At 49.5% G+C, this 23,471-nt stretch overlaps 1 protein-coding gene across 8 annotated transcripts in view; it reads right to left on the reverse strand.

Annotated features, from left to right (window-relative positions):
• The window catches only part of tns1a (tensin 1a), a 52,973-nt gene extending 29,502 nt beyond the window's left edge, over nt 1–23,471 (reverse strand). For 7 of the 8 annotated variants that reach the window (XR_004611025.1, XM_034549740.1, XM_034549680.1 and 4 more), the window contains exons 1-4: nt 23,382–23,471; nt 12,805–12,919; nt 10,850–10,887; nt 941–982 (exon numbers count right to left, since the gene is read on the reverse strand). Coding sequence is in view for 6 of the 8 variants with exons in the window: in XM_034549740.1 (XP_034405631.1) it covers nt 941–982; nt 10,850–10,887; nt 12,805–12,919; nt 23,382–23,462 (276 nt within the window). In the remaining 2 variants the exon portion in view is untranslated. Of the gene's footprint in view, nt 1–940; nt 983–3,595; nt 3,864–10,849; nt 10,888–12,804; nt 12,920–23,381 lie in introns of those variants that run through there. The other variant, XM_034549730.1, reaches the window with a different exon arrangement.

Raw genomic sequence — 23,471 nt, forward strand, 5'->3', positions numbered from 1 at the left:
CACACACACACACACACACACACACACACACACAGCTGGACAGCGATCCGTGTGTTAAGGAAAATCTCTTAACTGGAGTTAAGTGCGGCGTCTCGGAGCTCTATAAACAAACTCGGGGACTGTTTAACAAGCCGCTGCAGTCATTTAAAACGGCCGGCGTCCAGAGTAAATAAGTGAAAAAGTAGTTACTGCTCGGAATGTTCCTAATTTGGTCATATCGTCGACTGTGCCTCTTTTTTTAATTCGACCTTATTGACTAGAAATTGCCGTTTTGCCGAGCGTGCGTTCTTCATGGAAGTAAATGGGGGAAATCTCCCATTTCGAGCTCATTAAAAGCAGAAGAAAAAAAAGGACTCGGTTTCAGAGCGTAAATCACATTTTGTCTCCGAGAGGAGAGGAGAGCTCCTACTCTGTGTTTCATCTAAACAAGCGTCCCGAAGCTCCTCAGGAATGTGTTCCTGCTCGCCGTGAATCCACCAATCTCTACTATCTTCATGCAAAAAGGCAAATAAATATCCCCCAAAATAACGGTTGCGAAAGCAATAAAAACAGAGTGACGGCTCAGGGAAAAGCAAAAAAAAGAATATGACGTGTTGCTGGCAAAGACTTTGAGACTCATATCTGATTCACATTCCTGCCGTTGTTTACACGCCTACGCAGATCCACAGCGATAAAAAGGCAGAGACGAAGCTTTAACACGTTCGCCCTCAACGGATATGCCAAATGCATTTTTGGTGAGTAATAACGAATGTCGTCGTTATTACTAATAACGAGTAATCGTCGGAATATCAACCGCCGCGCGTCCTCCTTCCTTATGGCCTCTGACCTTTGACCTCCCAGCCACAACAACAACAACGACAGGCCCGTGTGTGTGTGTGCTTCTCAGGTCAATGAGATCTTTAAAGATGGTCTACACACACACACACACACACACACTCACCAGGTCATAGTTGGTAGTTGCCGGTTGACATGATGTGGTGACCTGGAAAGGGAGACACAGAGAAAAATCGTTAAAGTCTGCTCAAGAAAGAGAAGCAGAAGAATTCAACAAGACAACATAAAGGGCATCAATCGCATCTTCTGAGGTACTTTTGGTGCCGCCACGTGCACCTGTTTCAGATTAGGTGATTTAATTCTGACAGAAAATGATAAATAATCATTATTCTTATTATAAAGACAAAGGAATTTGAGAAGCTGCGGACCCATCATATGTTTTTTGGGGGGATTTTCTGCAGATGCAATAACATAACTGCTGCTAATCACTGCTAACAATGCCGTGCGGCAGTGTTGTCGACGAGACCCCCCCCGAAGCGAGACCAGAGCCACGACCGAGACCGGTCTCGAGAATGAAACCCAGACTCCTCCACGTCTGAGACAATCAGCTCATCAGAATGCGGTCGCTACAACACGATTTGCTCGCGATCAAAATTACGTTTCATAATTCTCCATCTCTGGGAACAATTTGACCGCCGTGCCAGAGAACAACGACTCCGTGAAACAACGCTAGGTTTCCCAACAACAACGACTGGGTGGCACGAAATGCCGAGTGCGGAGGGGGCCCCAGAACCGGTTGCCAGATCTCCCAGCAACAGTATCGCTTGTCCCCTAATTATACTCTTGTATATCCCCTCAAAAGCAGAGGGCGGTATGGATTTCCTGACGTCGCAATGCTACATGTAGCATCTTTAAATAGCGGGCCGCTTTCGGCCCCTCGACGCTCATCGTATCCGTGACAGGACGAGTGCGGCTCCTCGTAGTCTGCGTGACCCTGTGCGGCACAAACCGCTGATTTACGACGCGTAAACAGGCTGATTGTGTTTACTTGGGGAGGGGGGGGGGGGGCTAGATGAGAGCCCGCTATCTGGAGACCAACAGACGCAAGACGGGAAGGAAGCCCTCCGTAATTAGCCGACTCCGAGGGGAAATAAAACAAAAGACGCGTCGACTTTGTAACGCTGTGGTGAAGCGCATCAGAACCCCGTCGGATAACATCTCCGCACAGCAGATCCCACCCGGGTTGCACACGCCGGTGTCAGTACCACCAGCCAGAGCCGATACGGGCCCCTCTAAAAATATGGAGGCGCTGACCGAGATGTGTGCCGAGGTATTTCAACAAGTCGCGGAATGTTTTCCCGACGATTTCGATGTCGCGCCGCTGGGGGGCCCCCCCACGTCAATGTGACTTGCACCCTGGAAAAAGACCTTAGAGGCCCTTTTTTATGCCATAAAATCGGACTTTATAAAAGACAACCTTTGCATGCCTTGTGTGCAGGAAAAAAAATCCATCAGATAAAAGGGGTTGATACCCATTCATTGAGTTACAACTGTTGCTGCTGCAGGGAAGTTGGCTGAAAGTCCAAAAGTGAGGGGGAGAAAGTGAGAAGTTGCCGGTCCCGGAAGAGAAGTCGACTCATGCCGGCTCTCCACAGCGCCTAACGCCACCCGGGGCCGCGGCTGACATTCATATTATTTCAGTGTTGGCGGTCCCACTGGCCCTCGGGGGCCTCGGAGCCAGAGCATCTGCCTTTATTCACAGCTGACAGGAGTTGCTGTTCTGTAGCGCACGCCTGCAGATGTCCTGGATGATTACTCCCTCCAGTATTGATCCAAAAGGTCAGAAGGGTAGAGTGATGACTACTGTAAAGAAACCAGACTGCCGGTCAGCTCCCGGGCTTATGAATACTGAAGTATTTCTTCTTTTTGCAAATATTGTTTTCATGTCACGTGTCGGGAGAGAAGACAGACGGGGAGAAAACACAGACTTCATAATCTTGGATTCCTCACCGCGTCGCCATGCAACAGCTACCCTGACTCCATATAAGGCGGCTGCAGCTGGAAGCCAGACTAACACCGGCTCCACGTGGGTTTTACCAGCTCAGACGGATAAAAGTGGAGGGATCTCCGAGAGGCCCGGCCACACGCTTCAGCACCTGAAAATAATCCAGTCCGGATTGCTCGACGGGGATCCAAAGAGGTAGTTTTTATCTGTGCATTGTTTGTTCATGTCTTGCAACTAACTGACGACCTTCTCTTCGGTTACTGAGAGAGATCACGTTTCCAGGGAGGAACAAAGTGGTTTTTAGGAGTTTATAATCTCATGGAGTCACGAGGGGCGTTCTGGGAAGCCACTGAACTAGAACAAGGAGCCAAGCGAGCCAACTTCCCCCCTGCCGAGAGGCCTCATTAGGGGGCTAACAGAGGTGAGCTGAGGCGGGACGTTGTTGAATTACCCCGCAGCAAAGGTCAAATGTCTCAGGTGAGTCTCGACTGACCCCCCCCCCCCCCCTTCACAACGAGAGCGTGGATCAGCGAGAGCTTTAATGACTTCAGCAAAGAGTGCTGCTCAAGTACTCAAGTGGGTTTTATGTGGAAATGGAGAGCGCAGAGAATATGAAAGCAGGACTCCGTCGCATAACGAGTAAAGGCAGGACGCCACCACGCTCACCCACTTCAAACAGGCTGGAACAAGCATCCTCGGAGGACCGAGACGGGCTTGCTGTGCAACCTTCGCAAATCCAAACAATGAGAGTACGATGGCAATGAGTCTTAAAAACAGCACGAATTGCAATTACAGGTGAAATATTGCGTGGCTTACCCATCAAAAGTCGTAGAAGTTGAGACTTTGTGTTCCTTTTTGGTGCAAAATGGATGGAAAAGCTGCCGTACTTTGAGTTTTATGCCCTCTTGCTCCTCATGCTTAGCAGTAATCACTCTGCTCTCGAGTTGATCTGCTTCAGCCTAACGGATGGGAGAAAGCATGTTTTCCCCCACTGAGCATAAATCATCTCATTGGCTCCAATAAATAAGCCTGCCATTGGTCCAACCACACTCCGAATTCCTCCAGCGCTCCTCCTGCCCACACAAGAGCCACTGCCGCGCTGATGGCAGTTTGCCTGAGAAAGTAAATTCTTCACTTTCCAAACGGGGGCCAAATAAGGACCGAAGCTCAAAACGGCCCCATTTGGAGGGTGGGGGGCGGAGGGGGTGGGGGGTTTCTGTTTGACATGGAAGGCGAATAAAAACCGCCGACCGTGTGATGGCGAAGGAACCCCCGCTTTGACATTTTGACATAACGTCAAGTGTGTTTTCGACTGGGTGGCCCGCGCGGCGCTGTGGCTGAATAACGATGGACAAAAAAGACCCGTTAAAGCCAATTGGAGGAACAAAATAATGTCTCAAAAAGGAGTAATAATGGGAATGTTTCACCACTAATATGCTATATCTATCATTGATAATTCAATATCTTGTGAACCACTAAACATGTCGTTTAGTCAAGGCTCTCAGCTATTTGGTGGATATCTAAATATGCGTTTTTTTTATAGACACAGAGTCTAAATAATTGTTTTTGTATCCTGTGACGGCGGAAAACAAAATGACCACGCGGGGAGGGGTATTTATAATTCACATCAGGTGAGCTCACCTGTCACACTTCAAAAAGGTCCGGGCTTCTGCAGGAAGTGGAAAAAAAACGAGCATGTTTTTTCACCGTTACCGGAACGGCGTTGGTGGTTAATTAGCGCCGGCTTTACGAGACGCGTTCTCTCTTCTTTCTAACCACTAAGTGCACACGGCGAGACGAGAATAAAAAGACGCGCAGCCGAGCCAAAAAGGGGAAAAAAGGGGTATTTCGCACAGAAAAAAAGTGCCATAAAAATAAAAAATACCGGCCGACTGGAACACAAGATGCTCAAAAAGGGGATTTCGCGAACGGCTGAAAATTACACTTCTACGAAAGCCTCAATTTGGGCCCGCTTTTCCTTGCCAGCCTGTCGCTTATTGACAGAAATAAGTGAGTGGGTAGGCTGAGCTCTCTGCTAAGTCAGCCATGGCCTCTCGTGTGCGCTTGCATGTTAAATGCCATCCTCCCTGGTCACTACTGCTTTTATAACACATACTTTGGAGCTGACGCAGCAGACTATCTTAAAAAAGAAATCGGAAAAACAACAAATATCATGCACGACATCACAAAAACAAACATATCTGCACATTTGGCATTTCTATTTGGCAATCAAAGCAAATTTATGGTATGTTTTCCCCAACATTTCTGCTCAGGCTTCACTCGGCAGGTTATTAAGGGATGGGAGAGACGGAGGGCAGAGACAACTGGTTGGGGAGGGATAGATCTACAGGGAAAGCAGCCCTTCTCTAAGCATCGCTCTTAGAGAACATCTCCACGTTATGAGGCGCCAGGGAGACGTGAGTTAGGGAGGAAGAGCCTTTTTCCCCTCGAGATTTGAAAGAAAAAAGTGTAACTGCAGGAGCGTTAGGGTTCAGGGTTGTGTAACGTCTGCAAGTGGACTTTAAACAAAATAAATAAATAAAAGGAAAGGAGAAATAAATGTGTCGCAGTCCCCAAAAGAATAAGGCGAGCGTTGGATCCCGGGCACCGTAATGAAAAAACGCATTCCTTCCCGAGACGGGACGTACAAGCCTCTACGACCTTTTATGACCTTTTCGCGTGTTTTAACTGTCAACCCTTTAGTGTTAAGCTCAAGGTCAAAGGTGAGCGATTTTGCCGTCGTCGGTCTGCATCCTCTCTCCCGCGAAGGTGTCAGAAAAGACCGAGTGTGAGGACGAGGACGGAGGAGACGTTTCCGACATGTCCGGCCGCTCCGCTTTGTGTCTCGCGGAGAGAAACCACGCGTTTGACCTGCTGTGTCGACCCAGCTGCTGCAGCTCTCTCTCTCTCTCTCTCTTTCTCTCTCCCGTGAAGCTCGAGTAAACTCCGACTGTCCCCCGTTCCGCCAGTGTGCGGCAAAAGAGGCCCCCAAAACATGCAGAGTCAGGCGCTTTCAAGTGAAATCAGAAATCCCTCATTGCCATCGCAACAACAGACTTTATATGCATGAAAACACTCGGCATGAGAGAAAGAGAAACATATTCAACGTGCCGACCACGCAAAATACTGCAAAAGAATACCAAAACCACACACAAAAACAATCCGATGCGTCTGGAAATGCACTCTTACCTGCACACCGGTGCCACTTTTTTCTCACACTCTCTCTCTCCCCTTTGCCTGGTTTCTAGCTCTGCATTCTCCCTGCCTTCAGACCCCCCCCCCCCCCACCCCCCCCACCCCCACCCTTCTGGGAGAGAAAGAGGGCAAGAGAGGGAGTACCGAATGCAGACGCTCTTCCTCCTCCTCCTTCGCCTCCTCTCTCGCTCAAGACAGCGGCAGTAATCCCATACGCGTGCCAGAGAGCTACTGAACTCGACTGTGTGTGTGTGTGTGTGTGTGTGTGTGTGTGTGTGTGTGTGTGTGTGTGTGTGTGTGTGTGTGCAGCCTGCGGACTGGACCGGGATACTCTCTTTTGTACTGCTGGCTTTGGTTCCTCGCGGCAACTGCCAAGAAATTTTTTCGAAACACGCTATATAAGGCCAAGAAAGTGGCTCGGGGCTCCTTATGATTCCGGTACCCAAAACGAGAGAGCAAGAGCCGTCCGGGGGCCGACAGTAACTGTATCCCTCTGTGACCCTCCCTCTCTCTCTCTCTCTCTCTCTCTCCCTCCCTCTCTCTCTCTCCTCCCTCCTTTCTGAGTGAGAGGAAGACTTGTCTCTTCTTCTTCTCTCTCAATTCAAACGTGACTCCTTTACTTTTCTGTCTCACCAAAGTTTGCACGTGCATTTTTTTTAAAATTTCTTTTTAACATATGGTTTATATGTATAAAAATGTCCGCCCGTCCGTCCGTCCGTCCGTCCGTCCGTCCCCCCCCCCCCCCGTCGGGTTTTAAGCACTCTGGGTGAACTTAGCTCTTGACCTCCAGACGAGGACCAGGGTGAAATTGGCCCATCAGTCATCTGCTAGCACCCGGTTATTAGGCGGCCGCCGCCCGTACGGTTGGCGTCTGCCATGCAGCTCTATCTCCCGACTATAGGGCGTCGCTATGGAGACGTGCTGCGACTTTGACGTGTTTTGGGCCGGGGGGAAAACAGACTCGCCTCTGTGAAGAAGGGCCGCTGAGGAACGAGGAGGCTCGGCCCTCCTGTGTGTGTGTGTGTGTGTGTGTGTGTGTGTGTGTGTGTGTGTGTCTCGCCCTCTCTTGTTCTACCTTTTTCACTTTCATGCTCGGACAGTTTCTCTCTTTTTCCATGCCAAACATTCTTGAACGCCCCTCATGCCCCGTCTCTGTGTTTTCGGTCTCGCTTCACGCACTTTCTACCTTTCGGGAAGATAAAGCAGATTATAAAAAGCTGGTGAAAACAACCACGGAGAGCAAAAGCCCTTCAGGTGACATCATCTCGTCTGTGCTTTTGTGTTTACTCCACATGTTTCTCTTTTCCACCAATCATTCGACCACACGGACACGCACACGCCGAGTCACACAAACAGTCCCTCTGGGATGTTAAAGAGCTTCTTGGGTTGCCTTTTTTATAGAGCGTGTCATTTGCCAGAGCTCTAATTAAATAAATAAATACATTTAAAAAAAGGCCTCTCCCAGTTTTCACACGTCCACACATGTTGGGATGTGGAATACAATGTTATAGGAGGGGGGATTAAAACGAGAGACCTCGAAGCGCTTGACCTCAACAAATAAAAGAAGTGCTGCACCGGGAGGAGATCCGGCTTTAGCTCGAGTCCGGCTCAGTCGAGGTTGGAATGTGCACGAGTTGACTCGGAGACAAACGAGCTTTTTGAAGTCACTTTGTCGCTTCTGAAATGCTTCGCTTGGCTTTCCTTTGACAGAGGGAGATTTTGGGCTACGAGTGATGAAACGGGGGGGGGCCGCCTGAGTCTCCTCGGTAATAACACCCCCTGGATTTGCTTTTGCATGACAAAGAAACTATTGAATCCGCTAAAAATAGAAGTCTGGGTTTCCAAATCTGCTTCAAAACCGAGGATGCACTCTCTCAGCTCGAGGTTGTTGATGACGGTGCAGTTATTAAATTAATTAATTATTTAAAGGGTACTTAAATGAGGTTGTCGCACTGTTTAAAAAAAAATCAAAACTCATTTGATTACAATGAAACAATTTAGCGACATTTATATGGATTTTTAAGATTTTTCTTATATTAGAATGATATATGTTGTAAACATTATGACCATAATACAAGCCAGGTGAGATATAGAAAGGTTGTTTACTTTTGCTCACACACTTGAAGCGTGATTGCTATGAACAATGCATTGGAGACGTAAATAATTATGAAGTATAAATGCGTCAACAGGAACGCGCCCCTTACTCTCTTGTTATTTTATTCTGCCGGCGTGACTCACTTCCTCCGTCCTGCTGTTGCACCCCTGGTGCTGCTCCCAGATCTGTGAACATCTACAACTACAGGAAGCGGGTGGGGGTGGGGGGGGGTAGAGCTTTGTTTGGCTCCAGCTGAGAGCAGCGATAAGTAAACAAGTCGTGAGATCTTCTAAATGCACTCGTTGAATCGGAACGCGTTGAGTGAGAGAGAAAAGGTCCCCTCAACCCTGAGAAGAAGCAAACCCCCTACCTGGTCCAGGTAGTTCCCATTCACCTTTTTACTGGTATTATTGGACCAGTCGTATTTTTATCCCACACACCTGTGCAGACAGACCTCCGCCTCAAACACGGACAACCATAACAACTACCCCGAGGTCACCGAGGTCACCACAACAACTACCCCGAGGTCACCATAACAACTACCCCGAGGTCACCATAACCACTACCCCGAGGTCACCGAGTCACCATAACAACTACCCCGAGGTCACCATAAAAACTATCCCGAGGTCACTGAGTCACCACACCAACTACCCCGAGGTCACCGAGTCACCATAACAACTATCCCGAGGTGACCGAGTCACCATAACAACTACCCCAAGGTCACCGAGTCACCATAACAACTACCCCAAGGTCACCGAGTCACCATAACAACTACCCCGAGGTCACCATAACCACTACCCCGAGGTCACCGAGTCACCATAACAACTACCCCGAGGTCACCATAAAAACTACCCCGAGGTCACCGAGTCACCATAACAACTACCCCGAGGTCACTGAGTCACCACACCAACTACCCCGAGGTCACCGAGTCACCATAACAACTATCCCGAGGTGACCGAGTCACCATAACAACTACCCCGAGGTCACTGAGTCACCACACCAACTACCCCGAGGTCACCGAGTCACCATAACAACTATCCCGAGGTGACCGAGTCACCATAATAACTACCCCGAGGTCACTCAGTCACCACACCAACTACCCCGAGGTCACCGAGTCACCATAACAACTACCCCGAGGTCACCGAGTCACCACACCAACTACCCCGAGGTCACCGAGTCAGCATAACAACTACCCAGAGGTCACCGAGTCACCATAACAACTACCCAGAGGTCACCGAGTCACCATAACAACTACCCCGAGGTAGGTCCTCTAAATAACTGAATGAAAGAGTATTTAGCAGGGTGATGTGCAGTGAACCTTTCATGTTGTTGCGATTCCTCTGGTCGCCAACAGGGGTCAGTAAAGGCCACTTTGCAGAATAGATCCTACATGTTTGTTTGTCACATTTCACACATTGATTAACTGATCCGCAGTGTTTTCTGTAAACTAAAAATACTTGTTAATACTTCTTGTTAATTTGGTTTGTATTACATATTATAATCAGTCTTGAGAAATGTGTAGTTTATGTATAACTGATGGGGGCGGGGGGGGGTCATTTCACTGCATAAAGCCAACACAAATGTTTTGTCCCAAGTAAACCAATTTAGGGATTAGCACATTAGCAAATACGGATTAGGGAAGTCGTGCCAAACGCTCTAATTTTTTAACCAAATTAACCAAAGTTTCCCTCCGCGGCTCGATATCGGTTCTTCTTAAACATTTTCTCTTATTTCTCCTCTTAAAAAAAAAAAACATTTCCTGTCCAACGTCGTCCACCACCAGAATGTAATGACTCACGACTCTGGTTATTCAGATTATTCACCACAAACGGCTTTTTGCCTGGTTCCCCGAGGCATTTGGGTGATTAATTTTTTATTTTTTTGTCCTCTGATGTTTTGGGAAGATTTTTTTTGTTTTTCCGACAGTAATATTTTGGGGAGAGCGATGGTTTGGGGGAAAAAGAGGAGGTACAAGTCCAGGCAGACTGGGGAGGAACAGAGAAGAGACATTTCAACATTTCTCTTCCCACCGGTCACAACTCAAACCACTAAGAATAGTCTTGTTACGCTCTTCCCCTCCGCCCTATCCCTCCCTTCTCCCCGTCATTCATTCCTCCCTCGCTTCCTTCCTTCTCATTTACTCTCCCCGTGCATTCTTCCCTTTTCCACTTGCAGATTGGGATCAAATGCGGTGAGTCCCGTCTGGTAGAAAACGTGATTCGAGACGGCGTGTTTTTTCTTTTTTACTTCCATCTTCAGTTTTCAGACATCCTGCAGCTCAGGGCGATGAACGGCGTTCCTCGTGTCTCCTTTTGCAAATAAAATTGTGAGAAAGTGGATTCTGAGATGTATTGAGTGATGCGAATGCATGGGCCCGTGTTAGGAAAAACACGTTTCAGGGAATAGGATGGCGTGTGATCCAGGATATACGTGTTTTCAGACGTAAAGCCATGAGTCTGAAGGCGTCTCAGATGCTCATATGGGACAATCAACGAACTTTGACCTGCAAGTCCGCCGAAAAAGGATGCAGGTTTTGCAGGTTTTAATGTCACGTGACCAAAACCCTACGGGGTTCCAACTATATAGTAATCTAGAGGGAGAGTTGCACTTTCATATATTTACTGGTCCGATGATGTCGGGTTAAGTTGTGGCAAAAAGTTGATGCAGGTTTTTGACCTTTTAGTTTTTTGGGTCGGATCCCTCTGCGGCGCCGCATGCTTTTCAGTGACGATATCAAGTAATAACTCACAATAATATTAAAGGAGAAAAATATGTCTTACCTTCCCTTCACATTTTCTATGGCAGGACAACCGGCACGCTGAAAGAAAAGAGACAACATTAGGTTTGTAGTTGCACAGGGAAGAGAAAACATTCATTTTTAGAAAGGAAAGGAGAATAGAGCTCAACGCAGCAGGTACTGATTGTTAAAGAATAACTGTTTTTACTGCTGAGTGCACTGAAAACAGAAAACGAGGTCAGCTCTCCTCCTGACACGAGCATGCAGTGGTGCTGCCCCCCAGTGGCCACATGACGCAAACACCCATCCGTGTGTCTTGTGTTTTCAGTGTGCAGCTGGATGCTTCCTTAAAAAAGACGTTGAAGCATTTCTGTCATCGTGAGGAACAGACGCAGTGAGAGCACGTCGACCTCCGGGCGTCTGTGCAGGTACGACCCTTGACCCCTCACAAAACACCTGCGGCCTTCGCTGTCGACCGGGGTGTTTCTGATGAGTGGGGTGTGAGCGCTGGGCGGTCTGTTTGTAGTAGAGAGGCAGCTGCCTACTGGTTATTTCATCATATGTAGACTTAATGCACACGTGGACATATTCGGTGTGCCTGATCCCTTGCAGGTGATTGTGTAACGGAGGGAAGCAGACAAGAAGTATCTTCCTGGACATTAATATCTCCCAAAATGTAGAAAACAAACGGGTAACCGTGCAGGTACAGGTACACAACCTCAGTCAGTGAACACATGTGGGCGAGCGCACAGCACATCGCCTCCTTGTCACATCTCATCACTCGGGCCGCGAACCCCTTCGGCAATGTGGCCGTTTTTTTTTCTCCCAGGGTGCCTAGCAACACTTCCTGGTATAACTGTAACTGGGCAGGAAGGATGCTCAGCACTGCACGCGTGTCCAGGTGTCTGTCTGTGCACACACACAGTTCAGGTAAAAGGACCGCTTTCCATTGCACCAAACAAAACTTGTGTGTTTTTTTTTTTTGCGTCGCTGCTTAAAATAAAGCTGCCGTTGGGCTTCAGGAGGCAGTTTGGGGGTTTTTAGTTGGATGACTTTGAGCAAGGGAAGCTTATTGCAGTCTACTGTATTTGAACACAGAGGATGGATGAACAAAAGAGGGATGAAAGGGAAAGTAATTCTCCCGTGCTCCCCTCTGCACTCTTTTCCCTTTGTTTTCCCACGTCTATCTCCAAATCCCCCCATACCCCAATTTCTCTCTCTTTATCCTGCCTCGCTTCCCCCCCCACCCCCCCACCCCCCACCCTCTTATCTAGGCTAATGCAGCAGCAGCAGCCATGCTAATTTTAACAGCAAATCCTCAGCCAAAGCTTTCCCCATGCAGGCCCGCTCGCCTACCGCCGGGCTTCTGAATGTCGACCGCTAAAGACCCTGCGTTTGAGGTCCAACCAGGATAAGGGGAGGGTGAGTGAGAGTGTGAGAGAGAGAGAGATGGAGGGGAGGACGACGAGAAAGAAAGAAAGAAAGACAACGCGAGGCTGCCCGGGAGTCCTCTCACATTAATTTCCCCTGGACTTTTCTTGGAGTGACAATAAAACCCTCAGTTCTTCTAAAATTAGATTTGAAAAAACTGGACTGGATTGTGGAGGAAGACGGGGAGGCAGGGGGGTTAAAGGGGGGGGGGGGGGGGGGGGGGGGGGGGGGGGGGGGGGGGCGAGGGGAGGGCCAAAGCTGCGACAGCAGACGCATGCATGCAGACATACTGTATGCACAGTTAAGGAAAACAAGGGCGATGGATGCACGGCGAAGACGGACAGAGACAAATGTAGAATAACAGCTGCCAGATACATTTTACATCAATTTGAAATGAACCTCCGCGGACTTTGGGCAAAACAAGCAATTTGAAGGCTTCACATTGTGTTCTTTTCTGACATTTTACCGGATTATAGTTGAATAAAAAAAATCAGCAAAACACATTGACATCTGTGTGTTTTCACGACGTCCAAATCGTGGTCACACATCAGTCTGCAGGAGGCTCACCTTTGCAGATGAAGCCCTCCTTGGTGATGGCCTGCTTGCATATGTCACAGCTCTTGGCCTTCTTGAATGGCTTCATCTTGAAGGTGTGTGTGTGGACGCCCTCCAGCTCGTCGGGCTGTGGGAGGAAGAGGAAGGAAGAGACATCAGGAGGGAGTCGGTTTGAATGGACGCCAGCAGGTCCACGGCCAGCAGAAGCACATTTTGTACTCGGAAGCGAGATATATATCCGTCTACGGCTGCACTGTATTGAATGAATAAATCTTTGTAAATTAATATCTTTATTTTTTGGATTGTTGGTTGGACAAATCAATGAATGTTAAGACGCTCAAAGGGGCTTTAATACCCATATGTTTGCTTTTTTCTTTAACATTTTATATATATATAATGATTTTTTTTTTGCAATAAAATTTGTTTTTGTTGTTGTTTATTTACACTTTCACCACAAAATGTGTCACAATGTTGCATCTACACACACACACACACACACTGACACAGTCCGCCCACCAGCAGAGGATGTTTTCACTTTGAAGTTTTCTAATTAAATGACTAATTAATGATGAAGAAGCGTGCGTGAGAGAGAGAGAAAGAGAGAGAGAGAGAGAGAGAGAAAGCCTCACAGCAGCCAACAACCTCAAAAACTCTAGGAATGGTGTGTGTGTGTGTGTGTGTGTGTGTGTGCAGACTGTACTGTATTGTGTGTGTGTGTGTGTGTGTGTGTGTGTGTGTGTTTGGAACATTTCTCAGAGCAGCCTGAGGACACAGCAGCTCTAGAAACTGCACCAAAACCTGAGCAGAGCAGCGAAGGAACAAACAGTGCACGCAATGTTTTAAAAGCAAAGATGCTGAAATACAGATGCTGACGACGAAGGTGGGGGTTCGATGTATGCACGAATTGCTCGTGGGCAGGGTTAACGGCTGAGACCGTAGCGAAAAAGGAACTCTGTGACTTCTCTCGTTTACTGCCGACGCGTGATTGACGGGTTAAAAATGAGATTTCTTCCCCTCCGAAGCAGCTGCACGCTGCTCGGCGTCGACTCGACCGGTTGAACCAGGAGCAAAACAGAACACACTGTAACTGGGTCACCAGGCGTCGCTAAGAAGGTGCTCGACCTGACTCTGAATACATCACAGAATTGCATACGTCTTGATAAAGCGCATTAAAAACAACAACAACAAGGACAAGCAGCTTATTTCAAGTTCTGCTCATCTTCAGACGCTTTTCTCCCTTGTCGACACCCTACTCGGACCGCCCCGCACCTCCTGACCCGCGCTCTCGTTTTCCCAGCACCCCTCTGGTGCGAACAACCCCCCCCCCCCTCTTGGTGAGTCATCGCGATGACGTCATTTCCTTTGTGTGTTGGTGCAGCTGGGCCGGGTCTGGGTTGGGTAAACAGTATTTTAAAAAGACACCTCGTCCCAACTATCACCTCGAAGGGATGAAGGGATGAATGGATCCCTTCAGGGATGATAAGCAGAAACGGGACCGATCCCGCGAGAGGGGGATTCCAAAATGGAAGATGGGAACATTCGCGTGCGTCTTCTCAGAACTTCAGCTTCACGATTACTCCGACTCGTTCCTCTACAACCGCGGCTCATTCGTATCACTGCTGCTGCAACCTGAACCGCTCCTTCTACAAAAGGACTGCAGGTGTGATGAGGCTCCCCATGAGGCTCCCCATGAGGCTCCCCGATGAGGCTCCCCATGAGGCTCCCCATGAGGCTCCCCGATGAGGCTCCCCATGAGGCTCCCCGATGAGGCTCCCCATGAGGCTCCCCATGAGGCTCCCCGATGAGGCTCCCCATGAGGCTCCCCGATGAGGCTCCCCATGAGGCTCCCCGATGAGGCTCCCCATGAGGCTCCCCATGAGGCTCCCCGATGAGGCTCCCCATGAGGCTCCCCGATGAGGCTCCCCATGAGGCTCCCCATGAGGCTCCCCGATGAGGCTCCCCATGAGGCTCCCCATGAGGCTCCCCGATGAGGCTCCCGATGAGGCTCCCCGATGAGGCTCCCGATGAGGCTCCCCGATGAGGCTCCCCATGAGGCTCCCCATGAGGCTCCCCGATGAGGCTCCCCATGAGGCTCCCCGATGAGGCTCCCCGATGAGGCTCCCGATGAGGCTCCCCATGAGGCTCCCCATGAGGCTCCCCGATGAGGCTCCCCATGAGGCTCCCGATGAGGCTCCCCATGAGGCTCCCCGATGAGGCTCCCCATGAGGCTCCCGGATGAGGCTCCCCGATGAGGCTCCCCATGAGGCTCCCCGATGAGGCTCCCGATGAGGCTCCCCATGAGGCTCCCCATGAGGCTCCCCATGAGGCTCCCCGATGAGGCTCCCGATGAGGCTCCCCGATGAGGCTCCCGAAGAGGCTCCCCGATGAGGCTCCCCATGAGGCTCCCCATGAGGCTCCCGATGAGGCTCCCCATGAGGCTCCCCATGAGGCTCCCCGATGAGGCTCCCCATGAGGCTCCCCATGAGGCTCCCGATGAGGCTCCCCATGAGGCTCCCCGATGAGGCTCCCCATGAGGCTCCCGATGAGGCTCCCCATGAGGCTCCCCATGAGGCTCCCCGATGAGGCTCCCCATGAGGCTCCCCATGAGGCTCCCCATGAGGCTCCCCGATGAGGCTCCCCATGAGGCTCCCGATGAGGCTCCCCATGAGGCTCCCGATGAGGCTCCCCATGAGGCTCCCCGATGAGGCTCCCCATGAGGCTCCCCATGAGGCTCCCGATGAGGCTCCCCGATGAGGCTCCCCATGAGGCTCCCGATGAGGCTCCCTATGAGGCTCCCGATGAGGCTCCCCGATGAGGCTCCCGATGAGGCTCCCCATGAGGCTCCCCGATGAGGCTCCCTATGAGGCTCCCCGAAGAGGCTCCCCGATGAGGCTCCCCATGAGGCTCCCCGATGAGGCTCCCCGATGAGGCTCCCGATGAGGCTCCCTATGAGGCTCCCCGAAAAGGCTCCCCGATGAGGCTCCCCATGAGGCACCCCGATGAGGCTCCCGATGAAGCTCCCCATGAGGCTCCCCCGATGAGGCTCCCCGATGAGGCTCCCCATGAGGCTCCCCCGATGAGGCTCCCCCGATGAGGCTCCCGATGAGGCTCCCCGATGAGGCTCCCGATGAGGCTCCCGATGAAGCTCCCGATGAAGCTCCCGATGAGGCTCCCCATGAGGCTCCCGATGAGGCTCCGCCGATGAGGATCCCGATGAGGCTCCCGATGAAGCTCCCCCGATGAGGCTCCCGATGAGGCTCCCCGATGAGGCTCCCCATGAGGCTCCTGATGAAGCTCCCCGATGAGGCTCCCCATGAGGCTCCCGATGAGGCTCCCCATGAGGCTCCCGATGAAGCTCCCGATGAGGCTCCCAATGAGGCTCCCGATGAGGCTCCCGATGAGGCTCCCCCGATGAGGCTCCCGATGAGGCTCCCAATGAGGCTCCCGATGAGGCTCCCCCGATGAGGCTCCCGATGAGGCTCCCCCAATGAGGCTCCCGATGAGGCTCCCCCGATGAGGCTCCCAATGAGGCTCCCGATGAGGCTCCCGATGAAGCTCCCGATGAGGCTCCCGATGAAGCTCCCGATGAGGCTCCCGATGAAGCTCCCCATGAGGCTCCCCATGAAGCTCCCGATGAGGCTCCCCGATGAAGCTCCCGATGAAGCTCCCCATGAAGCTCCCGGTGAAGCTCCCCATGAGGCTCGCGTAGAGTAATCTTTTGCCTCATTGTCTTTGAGCTCATTCTGGAGATGCCTGCTCTTCTTTTTCTTTTTTCTCTCTCCGTGTGCCGCAGTCAATTTGGCTCAAAAGCTTTTTACAAAAGTGTATTTCTCAGCGTTTTTTTTTCTTCTTTTCTCGCTGCCCCTATCTCCCTAAATCTTAATGTCTTTTGTCACACTGGGAGACCACTCGCTATAAGCTCCACTCGAGGAATCATGGCCGACCTTGGCTGCACACAGCGAGACACAGCATGCTACAACAGGTAGCGTCGGGTGCGAACAATATGCTACACTGATAATTCCTGTGAATGACTTAATTAACCACCAGTCCGCCATCCATCTCATTAAAGACTTTTTTTCTTCCTCTCACGAGTAGGTTGATATGTTGAGTGGCAGCTCGGGTTTAAAACGCAGACAGACCGCAGACACAGTTTCATTAAAGTGAAATGCAATCCGAGCCGACTGATATCCATCAGTCCTATTGGAGGACGGATGAGACGGACACATATGAGACAGCGCAGAAGGAAAACAGAAGGGGAGTAAGACTTATTAGAAATAGAAAATACATTTATATATATATATATATATATATTTTTTTTTTTTTAAATCATATATACAGTATATATAAATATATATATATGATTTTTTCCCCATAACATCTAAACTATTAGACTAGCCAATACTCTTATTTGTTTCAAGGAACAGAAATTGTAAAAAATATTTTATATTAAACAATTATTTTAAATATTAGAAAACTGGTAAAATTACACAGTTAATTGTGGAAAAGCAAAATTCAGTCTTAAAACTCAAAATGGTTACGTGCTCCAGAAAAAGCAATAACGAAGACGCACATCTTTTGCAGCGTGGACCTGCCCGTGTGTATAAATAGCGGTCGAAGCACCTCGTGCCACTCGGCAGCCCCCGATGTTAAAGACGACCTGGCAGAAAGCCGCCGGCTGAACCAATCACACGCAGCCAGCTGTGCCGCAGGCATGGAGCCATGGTTACCTGGCTGCCACGGCAACTGGGGTCAACGTGTCCCGTCACACAATGATGGATGAGGTGGGATTAAAACAAACAAAACATGCAACCGCCCACGCACACACACACGTATAAACATGCATGCAGACCCCGTTATACAAGGGGGGTGGGGTGTGTGTGTGTGTGTGTGTGTGTGTGTGTGTGTGGGGGGGGGGCAACGGGTTCATAAGTTGATTCAACTGTTGCTCAGAGAAAGAGGGAAAAGGGCCTCAGCAGCTTAAATGGCGAGTAATCAACAAAGAGACAAAAAAATAAGGTTTGCGAGAGCATTTTCGCTCTGAAAACTTAGAAATCCACTGATTTAATAAATGTGGAGCATGAAGAAGAAATATATAACAAGATGCAATCTGCATTGAGCATCTTCATCCATGCAATGTGGTGGAGCAGCTGCCATAGAGAGTTCAAACACCAGAGTTGTGTCCGTTTGCTGTGAATCGAGAAAAAAAAAACCGTTGTTGAGCCAAAATATATATTTTTTAAACATTCCAGCTGCCAAAACCAGACGAGTCACGATCATAAAACAATTAGAGTCACATTTGAGGACGTGGATCTTTCATGTTTTTGACTGTGTCGTGTTAGGGCGAGAGTCCCAGGAGAGGCACCGGGAGAGAAAATGGAAAAGGAGAAGGGAGAGGGATGGAGATGGAGAGAAAAGAGGGATAGAGTGAGTGGTCTGAGAGCAAAAGATGGAGGAGGAGGAGGAGAGTAGGTGTTTCTGTGAGTGTGTATGTGTGTTTGTCCTGGCTTATAGACAGCAGGCCCAGTAAATCAAGGTCCTATGCTCCTCTCCCCCCCCCCGTTGCACTTAGCTAATGAAAAGCATCACTACGCTCCCTCGACCGCGACCCCACTTAGAGCCAAGAAGTGGGAGCAGAAGGGAAGTAAAAGGGAGGTAGGGATGGAGGGATGGGGGGGGGACTCTCTCAAAGACACTGCTCTTTCATTCTGCACAGGGGACGACACACGGACACAAATTAGCCCTGGCACATGTTACCAATCGCAAAAAAACATGCATTCAGTCATGCATGTAGACCCAAAGACGTAAGCACGAGCTCCGGTGTATAAACCACTAAAATGTGAGATTAGGAAGGACGACATTTATGTGAAGTTTTAGGTGACTATCATCTAAAAATGAGCGTTAGCATCAGTGTGCTAGCTAGCAGCTAAATAGCTTTAAAACTGCCCAATTGAAATATCTTTAGGAGCTATAATCAATGTGTTTATTTTAATAACAATGGCACACACAGTGCATTACTTGCCGAGCACCAAATAACAAAGACAACGTTAGTGACTAGCTGATGAATATAGTAGAGCATTTAGCAGCTAACGTAGCGTTAAAGACACAAATCTATCTGACCACGCCCAGTCGAGCATTCTTTATCTACTGAAACTCTTAATATAACGGTAAATATTTGAACTTCAAACACTCAAAACAACATGCACGCCGTCTAACACACCAAAAGTCTTCACGTCCAGGCTTCGTTCCCACGTGCGCGGCCAACAAGCCTCCTCTAATGCAAGACTGCACATGTGGTTGCATTCACAGCTCAGTTAGAGTCTTCCTGCATGAATTGGAAGAACGGTTCGAAAAACACAAAGAGGGGCACGCTGGAATAAAGATGTACAGTATCATTTTGCATAATGAGCCCTGTAGTCCAATAATCGCTCACTCAGTGTCCCCCGATGTGCAATAACCATCTTCAAAGTACAACAATGAAATAAATACAGCCCTTTGGAGACTAAAAACCAGAAATTGAAAACACATTTGACTTTCATTTAGCTGGTTTTCTTGTATTAGTAGCGGAACGATTACATGTTCTTCGATGTGGCACGAAGAATACGTGTCCAATGAATCAAGTTTTAAGACCGGAGCTCTTCATTCCTCCCTCAGTGCTCCTGAAGAGCGCGTTTTTTGAGATGAAATTGACAATCCTCGAGGCCGCAGTAAATATTCTCTGCGTCCTCTGAAGGCTGTCCGACGTAAGACGGATAGAAAGTGAGCGAGCGAGGCGAATTGTTTTTGCTCAACGAGCGAAGACCTGGTTGATGGACGAGGTGAACACGGGGGGGGGGGGGGGGGGGGGGGGGGAGGGGGGATGAGTCACCCGGACCCAAAGAAAAGAAAGAAAAAATACACAGAGCGCCAAAACCGTTGGATGACATGACTCAATGAAGTCAAGCATGAGGAACAGGCCCCACAGAAACTAACAGGCCTCGGGTGGGGGGGGGGGGAGCACCACCACCCCCCACCCCCCACCCCCCCCCGAGATGAAACAGCAGAGCCACACCTGCTTTCAATTTCCACCAAATTGAAAAGGCACAATGGGCGCCTTTGTGAGACGGCAAGCGAGAACTGGTGTGATATTTGCAACGAGTGTGACGGCGTTCGCGCGTTCCCTGTTTTCAGCACACGAGTGGAAACCTGGTGCCGATTCACAAAAAAAAATGAATCCTACACCCCCCCCCCCCCCCCCCCCCCCCGAGCTCAATGCAACTTAATAGCGTCTTTTCATTCGCACCTCGGCCTCCTCCTCACATCTTTTTAAACTCCCATAGTCGATGGGAACAACCGTTTTAAAAAAAAAAACGAAGGGAAACCGTGTCAGACTCTGCTCTCATTGGCAGAACTCCGCTCTCTCTTGAATCCTCGATCTCGATGCACACAGATGGCAAATCAAACGGGCCCGAATTAGCAGCCGCGGCTTAGATCGGCCGGCGAGAGAAACCCAACGACTGCCAAGTCTCGTCGCTCAGCACAGAAATCAAGAGAAAAAGGACCCTTGAATCCAAAATGTAAAGCCACGCAGGTCGATTGAGGTGTTTATGAACATCTTTACAGTAGATGGGGAAAATAATATAAAAGCCCCCAGGGGCCTTTCTCCCGAGTGCGTCAGTGATTAAGTACCCGTAATCATAGTAAAGCATGTCGAGCAAGCTGGTACTGCATAATCCATAGGCACAGTTTTGTAAAGCTTTCTTTGAAATAAGTACAAGAGGACAGTTAGAGTGGAGACAGCAGGGAATCCACATTGGGACCGCGGACAAGCTCAAAAGAAGATTAATAAAAATATGGAACACATCATTCTGACGTTTTATTTTTTTAAAAAGGCACCGATACGCGCAGTTCTTTCCCTTGTCTGCATCCATATGCCTCAACCGGAGTATGGATCCGCGTGCAAGAACACAGATACGCGCTAAGGATGTTTTATTTATGGCGCCGAATACAGCTGGTCCCAGCGGACACGGACGTGTGTGTGTGTGTGTGTGTGTGTGTGTGTGTGTGTGTGCGCTAGTCAACCCACATGCATCGCAGCGTGTGCGTACGTGAGGGCGCAGCCGTTATATACTGTTTGCGCGATATGATCGATACCAGGTGCAGCGCGGAGAGACGCAAAGATCAATGAGCTGTGATCATGAAGTCCGAGCTGCTTATGATCGTTAGCCGGCCGCTAATGAACTTAGAGCGCCGTGTTTGCTAATGAGCTCCCCGTGTCCTTGAGTCCATCTCTGGGAAAACAAAAACGGGAATCTACCTTTTGCGAGCTTTGAAAAGGTAGAAAAACATTTCTGTTCCGTTGAAACAGAGGTTGATACTGTGTATATATATATATATATATATATATATATATATATATATATATATATATATATATATATGTATAGTATTATATCTTTTTTAATGTTTGAGGCGTCTACAGATAGATCTGCTGAACTTGGGCAGAGATCCAGACTCCTGGATGAGCTGTGGGGGCCGAGTAGTGCACAGTGCCCAGGGGAAGTGTGCCGAAGCTGGGTCGAGGGGGCCCGGCTGGTGGCGGCCCGAGTCCTGCAGGGAGGCGCCCGGGTCACATGGCATATAAACCACCTGGTCACAGATACACGGGGCATTGAGAGGATGTTCTTTAATGTAAGTATTGTAACGTTAATGTTAATGTTTAAAAAATATCACTTTTACTGCAGTATAAATTAGCCTCACTGCTCCTTTTCAGTCAACAATTTTCCAGAATGAAATGACAGCACAAACTAAAACAATCCATAAATTCCACATTCCTAATGCACGCCAGGCCACACTCATACAGCGGTGTGACACACACACACACACACACACACACACACACACACACACACACACGTGGCGGGCAGCGGCGGCCCAATCGAAGCCTGATTGAGTTCCAGAGCTCTCTGTGGATTCTGTCCAGTCGATAACGGACTCTGTTCGACAACCGAAGACACGATGGATCCACGGAGCATCCGGGCGTACTGTCTTTCAGCTGCCTTGTACGACAGAAGACCCTTTTTTCTGCAAAGCGTGACGCCACGTGTGATGAGAGCGGTACCGTCGTGTCACACAGGCCACCATCACCAACAAAAATATGTTCATAAACTAAAATAAACACCACATGGCCCATGACACACGTTGTTGGCGTCCCTCAGCGACCTGTAGTCAAACGCGTGACGCTGCAGAACGCCGTGCGCACTCCACACTGCATGTGCCGTGTCAAATAGCGCTTGTTGTTATTCATAGCGTAGCCGCTTAGCATATCGTAGGGCGGTAATGAGCTTGCAGAAGTATTCGGCCATCGCTGGAGGAACTCGCCTGCATTTGTGGCTGTTTCTGTCAGCATGTCAAATCTAATATTCCCTCCTTGTGTGTGAGGTGGTGTGTGTGTGTGGAGGGGGGGGGATACATTATTAATAGCATGTATTTGAGGAGCTTTCTTAGAACCCGCACGTCACTCCGCCTCTCCCCCCACAACCCTCATGTCTCCCCCCCCCCCCCCCCGCCCGCTGCTGCTTCCTTCCCTCTTCAGCGTTCTCCCTCTTTTTTTGTTGTTGTTGTGGTCGATTTGAAAGGGTGATCGCGTTGGATCGGAGGCCTCGCATCTGCACGGCTCAGTGTGTCTCACTTTGCATATGAACTGCGTGGGAGCCGCTTCCTCCACCCTGCCTCTCTTCTCCCCCCTTTTGCATCTGAATGCGCCCTCGCCCCCACTGGGAGCTACAGAAAAAGTAGGGCAGATGCCTCATTTAACACCCGGGTGCGATCATTACACATCGTGTATACATTATACAACCCCGCCCCCCCCCCCCCACCCACCCAAAAAAAATAACAATAAATCCACCTACTTTTTCCAATAAAGCCGGTGTTGCAGAAGCATTAAAAAGTCGGTCATTTATGCGGAAATATGTTAAGATACAGAAGCCCACGTGCTTTTTACTTTTAGATTTTGCATTTCACATCAGAAGAAGAAAAGTTCCTCAAACACGAAAGACATCACAGACATCGTGGAAACACACCGTCAGTCCCAGATAGCGGGAGAGAGGCGAGCGGCGGCCGATTAAATTATACAGGAGAAACCAGAAATAGCTCCGTCGGCGAGGCCCGCGTGGACCCACGACGCGGCAGTCGACTAGATTAGACCTGCGAGGATCACGTGCACGCCGAACGTGAACCGGACCTCCAGCAAACCAAAAGGATTGAAGGATGCCGGCGGAGAAACCTGATCTTCGAGAATGGACGTCGGACCTCGAGTAATAAGCTTTGCACATTTTTTTTTGAGCCAGACGTGCAACTTCGTCGACCCCACTGAACCGCTCACCTCTCTGCACTCCACTCATAAACATGAACGCCCACTTCAGAGCATTTGATCAAATGTGGGCGGGGATAAAAAAAAGCCATTGGGTCATTCATAAAAGTGACTGATAGCTTTGGTGACACCTCTACCTTCACTCCCACCTATTGATGAATGCAACCTGCTTACTTGCAACGCCTCGACACCTTTTCCTTTTTCACTGATGACCTTTAGCTGATCGCCTGTGACTTCTTACCCAAAACATGCAGGAGAGGCAAACCCAGGTCCTGGCCCTGCCCGCCAGAGCCGAGGGCAGAGACAGAGAGACGGAGGGCATCCTGAAAAA

The sequence above is a fragment of the Cyclopterus lumpus genome, chromosome 2, assembly GCF_009769545.1.
Source record: "Cyclopterus lumpus isolate fCycLum1 chromosome 2, fCycLum1.pri, whole genome shotgun sequence".
Taxonomy (NCBI): domain Eukaryota; kingdom Metazoa; phylum Chordata; class Actinopteri; order Perciformes; family Cyclopteridae; genus Cyclopterus; species Cyclopterus lumpus.